Genomic DNA, 10,715 nt, shown 5'->3' on the forward strand with positions numbered 1-10,715 from the left:
TCATATTATTTAGGTAGTTATAAAATAAATGCGATTCATGGGGTCGGGAGATCGGGACTAGGACATTCAATATCGGACAATTCTCAATTCTCATACCGGTATTGAAATTCGATATTGTTTGAACAATAGGCATTTTATCTTGTTAGGTAATAGGTAAGAATAAGGACCATACTTTATGTTTTGTTGTAATTTGCGTTTCTTAAAATTTAAAATACCTATGTACCTAATCCTAATATGTTAGATTTTTTTTAGGTTTATGATAGACTAGGTCTGTAGCCAGGGTTGGGCAGTATTTCAATTACATGTATTTGAAATACGTATTTGAAATACAAATTAGTATTTTGTATTTGTATTTCAAATATTACCTCAAAAGTATTTTGTATTTGGTATTTCAAATACTGCACTCACATGTATTTAGTATTTTGTATTTCAAATACTTCAAGCTTCAAAATACATTTCTATAAATACATTTTATTAAATTCTATAATCCTAAAATGTCTAATCTCTCGCACAAGCTGTGAGCCGACCGCGAACCTCCGATCCAGCCGAGATACAATTTTCATTGGCTGGATACTGGATTTATATTAGGTCAACTTCTGCGTGGAACTTTTCGTTTAAATCTAGGGGATAGGGTCATTGCAGTAGTTTCCGTCCATGCACTAGTTTTCGACGACTTGACGGATTATCAAATATATATTTCATTTTTAATTTACTACTTTTTGCGAAATCTTCATCTTCGTCGCGTTGTCCCGGCATTTTGCCACGGCTCATGGGAGCCTGGGGTCCGCTTGGAAACTAATCCCAGTAATTGGCGTTGGCACTAGTTTTTACGTTAGCGACTGCCATCTGACCTTCCAACCCAGAGGGTAAACTAGGGCCGTAATTGGAATTAGTCCGGTTTCCTCACGATGTTTTCCTTCACCGAAAAGCGACTGGTAAATATCAAATGATATTTCATACATAGTTCCGAAAAACTCATTGGTTCGAGCCGGGGTTCGAACTCGCGACCTCCGGATTGCAAGTCGCACGCTCTTACCGCTAGGCCACCAGCGCTTCCTTTTTGCGAAATATCATTGTTATATGTAGACAGATATATTGCTTAGACGCCTTAGACATAAGGATTGAAATCAGTCCAAATTTGTGCAGGAATGTAGGTATATATTCAAATTTCGTCAAGTGGACGTAAACTAGAGCTGGACGAAAACTAGCGCAATGACCCTATAAGTTTATATGAAAGGATATTCGTTAACATTAAAACTAAATGCTAAACAAAAAAATAAATAAAGGTATATTTTGTAATTGAAATACATTATTTTAAACACTGTAATTTGTATTTTGTATTTCAAATACCCGTCACCAAAGTAGTTTGTATTTTGTATTTCAAATACCTACTTTTAAAAATGTATTTTGTAATTTGTATTTCAAATACGTGGAAGCCAGTATTTTGCCCAACCCTGTCTGTAGCTTTTGCCGGCGACTTCGTCTGCGTGGAATGATAATGATGATTGATATAGTCTGTCAAGCCGGATATGTCAGTAGCAATGTAAAGCAAACTAAAGTATGGTATCCCTAGGAAACGAACAAAAAGCAGCAATGCTTCATGCAGCAATGTACATCGAACAACGATGAAATGTAAACAAAACAGTTCCACAGATAAGATATAAATGACACGATTTTTGAATAATTCAAACGTAGTGTTGCTAACCCGCGATTTTTCAAATTTGCCGCCTTTTTCTACTGACAAGATTTGGTTGACCCAGTATAAAAACAACGAACTTTTACTATAAAGTCCCCTCCAGACTATGTCTGACGCACGAGTCTGAAGACTGAAGGGAAGAAGACCGTGCTCTGAAGACTTTTTGACAAACCATATTGGAACCGTATATAGCTACTGTTAAGGTTGATATTGCTTTGCTACAAACAAACGGGACGAGCGAGAGGATCAAGAGAGGATAGTCGAACGGAGTGTGTCCTTTTCTAACAACATGCCAGGGTAAGTGTAACTACACTTTTATTTTTAATATTTCATTTCATGTGAAAAAAAGAGACAAACTCCGTTTAAGCCATGTTTAAGTCATCTCTCACTCGGAGGTCTTTGTTTCTGTACTGTATACTCTATACTGTATACTGTCACTGTCACTGTCACTGTCAGTCGGCTAAACCGCTAAAACTGCCGTCGCCGCGAGATGTACTGTCCGACGAGTTTAAGAAGATAATGTTTACGTTTAGGCATTAGATACAGTTATCTTTGTGGTATCATAAAAAAGACTGATTGTGAAATATGTATGCCGGTAAATTAAAAACTGATTCAAACAGTAAGTTAATTTAATGCTCTTGGTTGTAGGTTATAAACCCATTGAAACATTTGTTTTTTGCACTTAAATTAAATGGTTTTATAGTATTATGGGCTTATTGTTGTAGCTAATTTCGGTTTAATTTCTGTTACGGTAGGGATGATATTCTACGGTTATTGTTGTTTTCTAGGAATTAGGTCGTTCGGGTGAATATCGATTAAACAATGTTTCTAGGTTACCCCGGCTACCGGAGTAGGCGGACTACCGCCTACGCTAGTTGATGCATATTCTACGGGATTAGACATCATTTTATGGAATGTAGATTATGCATCAACTAGCGCGCCCCGGCTTTCCATGGGTAGTTCAACCAATTTACAGAAAACTTTCACAAAATATGCACCTTCCTCAAAAAATCACTCTATTGACATGGGCGTAGCCAGCCATCGAATTAGGTGGTGGGGAGTTGATGGCCTGGGGGGGGGGGGGGGGTCATGGCCACAGAGGGGCATGCATTGTATGCTCCAGCTCTAGGGGGGGGCAGTGCAGACGCGGCAGGGGACTTTGTTTTATAATAGGTATGTATTGATATTATATTGTCATTATACTTACCAAGTATCAATAATTATTACTATTAGTCATTGGGGTTTTAAAGCGTTTTTTTCGAGCAGTTTAAAAGGTTTATCCATATTACTATTTTAACTTGATGTAATGCGGTCATGCGGTGTGGCATCCAAAACTCCGATCACTGATACGAGGGATGTTCAAAATATTCTCGGTATGAGAATGAAAACAAACAAGTACGAAAAGTTTGATGTTTTTATTTTTCAATATACTCCCCCCCTATGTTCATATACTTAAAAGATCGATCAATTTTTTTTTTTAATCCCTCGTAAAAATATTTTTTATCTTTCGTGTAAAAATGCTCCTCCACTGCCGCCTTCAATGCTTCATCGTCAGAAAATTTATTTCCACGCAGATCCTTTTTAAGATTGGGGAGCAAAAAGAAGTCGCTGGGGGCTAAGTCCGGACTATACGGTGGGTGAGTAACAGTTTTAAACCCACATTCAACAATAGCTGCCTTGGCAATATGAGCAGTATGGACGGCGGCATTGTCATGCAGAAGCAGAATACCTTTGGTTAACTTTCCTCGCCTCTTTTCTTTAATTACATCCTTTAATTGACGTAGAATGTTAGCGTAGTACTGTCCTGTGATATTTACACCTTTTTCTTTATAATCGATTAGTAATACTCCTTCACAATCCCAAAATATCGTGGCCATGACCTTGCCAGCTGAAGGGATGACCTTGAACTTCTTGGGATGAGCTGAACCCTTAATGTGCCACTGCATGGACTCTTGTTTACTCTCTGGGTCATAATGATGAACCCAGGTTTCATCTCCAGTAACTATTCTTTGCAGCACCTCATCAGGATTTTCACCGCACAGGTCAATAAAATCGGAGCAACAAGCTACACGCATGTCTTTTTGAAGCCGAGTCAGCATTCGCGGAACCCATCTTGCACTTACTTTTGACATATTAAGATGGTCATGTATAATATCATGTACGGTACCAATAGAGAGATTGGTTACTTGTGCTATAGATTTTACCTTCACTCGACCATCTTCCAATATAAGTTTTTCCACTTTATCAATATTTTCTTGTGAAGTAGCTACTACAGGCCGGCCAGGTCTAGGGTCATCTTCAATACTCTCCCTTCCGCGTTTAAACTCGCTTGACCACTTTTGAATGGTAGATAAAGAAGGAGCAGACTCACGGTAAACACAATCCATTTCCTCTTTTATGGTTTTTTGATTTTTACCCTGTTTTGTCAAGAATTTTATCACGCATCGATGTTCTAATTTAGTTAACATTGTTAATTCGCACATGATGTTCATGTTTGTTCAGCAATTGCAGAAAAACAAAAGACTATCTCGGTTCGAATTATACTTTTTTTTAATGTCAATGAATAAACCTTAGCGGCCAGTAACGAAAGAAATTTTAGAAGAGGTCGTAAGATATCAATACCGAGAATATTTTGAACGCCCCTCGTAATCATACATGGATATGGCAAGAGAAAATAGCGCCCGAGCCAGGCACTAAATTTGCGCCAAGGAATCAACACCCACAGCCTGGTATTCAAAATAAGATGCCTTAAGTAAAGCATAATTTAACACACATTTTTAAACTCCCTCACATGCACTTGGCCGGTTTTATATGTCCGTATTCAATTTTGAGTGTACGGAGTATGGACCATGTAACCAACAAAGGGTTAGGGTCCCTCTTTGTTGGTTACATGGTCCGGTACTGTTTTAAGTCGAAAAAAAAATTCTTTTATAACCCTAACAAAATAACAAACTAATGATAAATATATTTCTGAAATATTATTAATTATGTTTGAACTTTTAATATTTCCAGACATATAAACTAGTGGCTCTGTGAGCTGTAGACCTCGCGAGCATAGCTTATTGGGACCGTGCACGATGACAGCACCACACAGCGGTTTGATCAATCAACAATACAAAGATTTTAAGTTATTAAAAAAAATACGAAATTTAAGTGAAAAAAAATACAAAAAGTTACTGTTAGTCTTACTGGGGATCGAACCCAGACTTTCTGTGTGCAAACAAAAAAAGCGATTGTTTACAAAATGCGCCATGATAGTTCTTAGCTAATCTGACGAAATTCGGCTACTCATTCTCGAGTACAAACTAAATATCTAAATACCGCCTAAACCAGCAATATAATTTTTCTGCATTTTTTGCCATTTACTATGTAAATATGTCTCAAAAACAAAATACTCTTATGATATAGATACGACTATTTGTTTAAGCGCGAGTTATCACAACTCCTCCATTTTTGAAAATTTCCAAAAACGGGATCAACAAAAAATTTTTATTTACTCATAGAATCTGGTCACAAAATTTCATAAGAATCGGTTGAGAATTGTGACCTGTAGAGGAGAACATCCGGACATACAAAAGCAAATTGCCCGAGTCAAAACGTAGACCTTCGCTACGCTTCGGTCAAAAAAGTATACCTAGTAAAAAGCAAAACAGATCTACGTTTTCATCGTTATTCTTTGGTTCTACAGTAGCATGGCATCGTCCGCAATCGTCGCCGTCCCGCGTCGAGGAGGAGTTGATGCAGAAGAGCGCACGAGCGCTCAACTCGACCACTGACCCTGTGGAGCGACTGCGTCTGCTGTGCCTCACACGCGGCGCCTCGGGAATTATGGAACTGGCCAGGCGAGTACATCAACTAAGTAACTTTAGTGAAGTTTGGACAAATTCAACTAAAATGGGATGCATATTTGTTGTCCCGCAATCGCTACCGGAGCCTGCTTCATCCACGTCACCCACGAACTCAAAGGGTAGCTAGAAAATCCATCTTACATCCACCTACCTAGCATATTTTCTATATCGTCAGCAAAACTGGTTTTTGATGGCAGCCTGGTATGCTACATCGCGTCGGCAGAAAAGTTACCTCCGAGTCCTACAGACGAGAAATCATAACAAAACCTCTAGAACTTTTTGACGTTGTCTATTCCTGGGATTGAAGTTAATGTGAGCAAACCTGTTTGAATAAATTCGCGAAAGTTTTAACTACATATAGACTACAGCAACAGCAGATACGTTTAATCATCTTAGTTCTACATTAAATTACAGCTTCAAACATCATTAAAAGAAAATAAAACTTCACAGGATTTTCCGAAAAATGGATGACGACGGAAGAAAACAGACAATTAACAAGGAAGAGTTTTTCACGGGCATTAAACACACTGGACTGGATATAAGCCACGAGGTAATCCACCTTAATGTCAATAGGCTAGATGACTAATTTTCATTTATGGTATCAATCAATCAGGTTTGTTTTTAGGATCAAATGTCTATATGGTATTTGGGACCCATTGCATTAATGCAATACAAAATTCAGAAATGATAGTCAAAGTCCGACAGTCGTACTTCACTCGCGAAACGCCCCGAATAAAACGATATGTGACCGTGACGTCAAGGTTACAGAGAGTCCATCTTGAAGTATGACAAAACAAGAAAATTGCGATTTTGTCGGTGAAATATTGAGTTTATGTATATAGTAGGAATCGAATGGTATCCTTACTTTGTGTTTGTAAGTAAAAAAAAAAACTTAAATTTGAACCTTTCAGGTGCTGTATTTTTGTATTATTTCCATATTTTTTTAACATCCACAATATTGTGATAAATTGTTCATTTGCTATCTATTTGACTAGATTTTGTTATAAAATTCAACATGTGTCATCATTCATATTATAAATATTCTGTAGCTTAGTGTGGTGAAGTTTTTAACATTGGTCCTATTATATTTAATGAGTTTTATGAAAAAAAGACACAATCGTATACAATATATTTCACAGCGTTCTTCTTTCGCTCATCTCTTTCTAACTATATTATGTTATGTGGCATTGATTGTCTATTGTTTACATTTGTTTTCCAGGATGCAGAGAAATTGTTCGCTCACTTCGACACAGAGGACAGCGGTTCTATTAATGTCGACGAATTCATCAAACAAATTCGTGTACGTATGAATTTGTTTTTTGCAAAATTGCTTTTTAAGGTACGAATATTTTTTACCGTCGCCGAAAACAGCGCTTACCTGTATACCTACTAATGAATTGGGTCAAGGTTTAGTAATAGGTCCCCATTTTGTCGATTCTAGTTTCAGAGTTACGGGCAGTTTAGGGTTTTTAACAGAAACAGACAGAAAATACTCTAGAATCTGTGATTTTTATTGCAACGCTTAAATTACCAATAAGTATTAAGCCTCTAAGTTTAGTAGTAATAGATAGTAATCACTTTATTATACACAACTCGGGCTTACAAATATATTATAGTAATTGAAGTAGAAAGGCGAACTTATCCCTATAAAGGATCTCAAAGGTGAAGTTTAGTGTCTAGGCTCCCACTTTGTCGACACCTAAATAAAACGAAGATATCATATTTCTAGCCCAAAGCAATTTTAGTCGACGTACTATAATCCAAATAAAAAGATCGTTATTTCATCGATATTAAACTTTCGTGAACTATAAATTCAAGTGAGTGAAACCGTTGTCGTATAAACAGTTAAGATCGTTATTTCGTTTAGGGTTCAAACGATTGATTATCGACTAGTTATTTTCATGTGTTTAAACAGTTACTTTATTACCTGTCCATTATCGAGCGATATAACCCATTGGAAATGCCCTGGTGAAAAACTGTGTAGCAATAAGGCATAGAAATTTTAGTGTCACATTTCTGACCTCTGTTGGAGGAACCTAGCCAACTTCTGTGTGAAATAATTTCACTGTTTTTTTTTTCAGCCTCCGATGTCTGAAGGCCGGCATGCTATAATCGACCGGGCGTTCAGGAAATTGGATAAACATGGAGCAGGGGTGATTGCTACAGAGGATCTCCGTGGCGTTTACTCGGTCGCTGCAAACCCGAGGTACTTATCTACTGTTAAACCTGCTTAAGAAGACTCCGTTACAATTGTAATTACAAGGGACCAGTGTAAAATGTATATTATTATTGGTATCTCGTATTAGATCTAAAATTAACCAAACAATCAACCAAATTGTAATCGGCCTCGATACCACGATCACTTTTGCTTTATAACTCGTATTAATTTAGTACAAGTCTCGCACCAGATCTTATTATTTATTCTACCTGTGGTTTGCAACCATAACTTGTTTGCATTTTTTTTGCATTAACCAATACATTAACTGTCCTATTATTTAATCTTGTCCTTAAAACAAGAAACAGCCTTAGGACTCAGGACTCATAAAATGTATCATCTAGTAATTTAAATTGCATCAAGAATATAAAATAAATTGTTACAGAGATTGGAATATCTAATGATAACACATTTAATTTTAGGTACAAGAGTGGTGAAGAGACCGAAGAACTGCTCATGACCAAATTCCTAGCTAACTTTGAGAGCGAGGGCACCGTTGATGGCAAGGTGGGTACAAATTTATTGTGATATAAAGTGCAGGGAACTCTGCACCACGTTCAATTTCGACTACTATTACAGACAGCAGCAGAAGTTGCTAAGCGGGCGAGGTGTTTGAAATGACCTCGACGCGCTCTTATTCTCTTAACAATAAAGTCGTGTCAAGATCATTTTGAACACCTCGCCCGCTTAGCAACTATTGCTGCTGATGCTGACAGTAGGTGGAGCATGTAAGACAAGTCGCGTTCGCTTCACGTGTGGCTGCGGGGTAAAGCTGGCCTTCATATTGGGGCATGTTTACTTATTAGTGTTTATTGCGAGTACATACATTTGCCACTAAACGCAAGTAGAAAATGTATATAAACTCGCACGTGTAGGCTAGCCACATTTATCCGTCGTTGCGTCGACGTTTACGGCCTTTTTGGAAAGTACTACAATTTACAAAAATTGTCATTCCAGCGATAGTATTGTTTCGGATTCGTATTTACAACTTATAATTAGTCATTTATCGGACCTGTAGCACATAGTTCTAAGACTTACACTACAAAATAAACCTGATATCAAGCTTCGCGATGCATCTATGTCTTCGTAAACGCTTCATAATGCAGTGTCTGACGTCTACATGTGTAGTCTGGGATTTGTATTCACATAAAATATATTTTGGGTTATATTCTTCACCATGCCGAGCAAAAAAGAATGTGAAAACGTTGTAATGATCCTAATCTAACCAAATACATATGACTAAAGTAAAAAAGCCTGAATGAGGGACCAATTTTTCTTTCCTGTTATCAGGTAACGCTTGAGGAGTTCATGAACTACTACAGCGGCATCAGCGTGTCCATCGACAACGATTGCTACTTTGATCTCTTAATGCGGCAGGCTTACAATCTCTAGATATCAGGCCAGAAGCTTGGCCCTATAATACATTCCATGGACTTAACGTTGCCGAGACAAAACTGTGATTAAATTTCATGACACGCCGATTTTTTTGGTATTTAAGGGGCCCACTGATTACCAGTCCGCCAGACGATATCGGCATCGGCCTGTCAGTTGTTGGGAACTGTCAACTTTTTATTTTTACGCGCACACGCACCAATTTACAACTCGGACCGAGCGGTCATTGGCTCAAACCCAATAAGCGAGTATGTATGCGTGGGAAATCGGCATGTCCTGAAGTGAAGTTACAACTCCGTTTTAGCGACGTGGTGTCCTTGCATTTTTCGTCCATGACCAGAAGTCTTTGTTTGCCATGTTTAATACCATTTGGACAAACAGGACAGCACATACATCACGCTTATTTTAAGACTTTTGTCGAGCACTCGATCACTATGCTTTATTCATGATATTATTAGTGGTAAAAATGTGTATTTCACATATTAACGATGTTTGAAACATGCTGTGAATAAAATGTTCAATGTACTTAATATGAAATGTTTTATTTAAGTAACCGTTTCCTCTGAATGTCGAAAAATCATTTTACGCAGCCTAAACACGATATAAAGACGAATTGTGGTAGGTACCGTAAAAGTATAAAATTTTGCCCACCACGCATAACTTTCTGAAGACAGGTGTATCTGTAACTAATTTTAAATTATTTCGCTTTTACTGAACTGTGACGTGGTGGGCAAAGTTTTATACTTTTACGGTATGTGAAGTTAAAAGGGTTTTCAGCCTCGCTTCGCGCGGCGGGACCGAGGGATGTCTTGTTTTGTAGTTGGTCAAACAAATTTGTCAGGCAGTGTTTGTCAGAGTTGGGTGCTAGTAAGCTAAGATAGTATGATTCTCTCGTGTCTACCTATGTTTGTAATGAGACAGTCCTTTGACAAACTATATATACCTATACTATAACTACTCTTTCCTACATATTGTTCGAAAAAGACTGCGTGCAGTTTCTCGACATTCATTTGAAAGCCGATGTTTAATTACTGACCATTTGCAGACAGAATGTACTTTCAAATGTGACTTATCTGACATTTAGAATATTCCAGTTTATAAAAATCATACATTTTACGCTTTGTAAATACTATTATTCTTTTTCTATTTGATTTACCGAAGACTCAAAACCAAGCAAGATGTGTCGAGCTTTGAATGCAATGATACAAAGCGTAATATGCCTGCTCCAGGTACTGATCCGTATCTTCATGACCGTGTTGCTAATGGCAGAAAATCTCATAAAGATGGTCCTGCAAACGGTGTACAATTTCGTATCGTTTCTACTCCAAATGCTGTCACTTGTGCCTATATGCTTAGTGTTTCTAGTCACGTCGAAGTTAAAATGCTTGTTATGCGGTTCCGGTGGCGGTATATGCCCTGTGAATAGAGGTGCAGGCGACTGTATTATGACGGGATTAGCTTTCGCACTTCTCTTGATCATATTTCGATGGACCGGATTTCTGGACAAGATATTCTACAATATCGGCTACGCTAAAATCGCAAGTGTGAAGTCTAAGTCTAATAA

General features: G+C 37.7%; 1 protein-coding gene across 1 annotated transcript; it reads left to right on the forward strand.

Annotated features, from left to right (window-relative positions):
- Positions 1-5,981: 5,981 nt before the first annotated feature.
- On the forward strand, positions 5,982-9,197 carry LOC134650052 (calcyphosin-like protein). Its single transcript, XM_063504876.1, has 5 exons — positions 5,982-6,094; positions 6,764-6,844; positions 7,626-7,750; positions 8,182-8,266; positions 9,050-9,197. The coding sequence occupies exons 1-5, from the start codon at positions 6,008-6,010 to the stop codon at positions 9,149-9,151; spliced, it is 480 nt and encodes a 159-aa protein (XP_063360946.1). The 5' UTR covers positions 5,982-6,007; the 3' UTR covers positions 9,152-9,197.
- Positions 9,198-10,715: the final 1,518 nt, after the last annotated feature.

The sequence above is a fragment of the Cydia amplana genome, chromosome 8, assembly GCF_948474715.1.
Source record: "Cydia amplana chromosome 8, ilCydAmpl1.1, whole genome shotgun sequence".
Lineage (NCBI taxonomy): Eukaryota > Metazoa > Arthropoda > Insecta > Lepidoptera > Tortricidae > Cydia > Cydia amplana.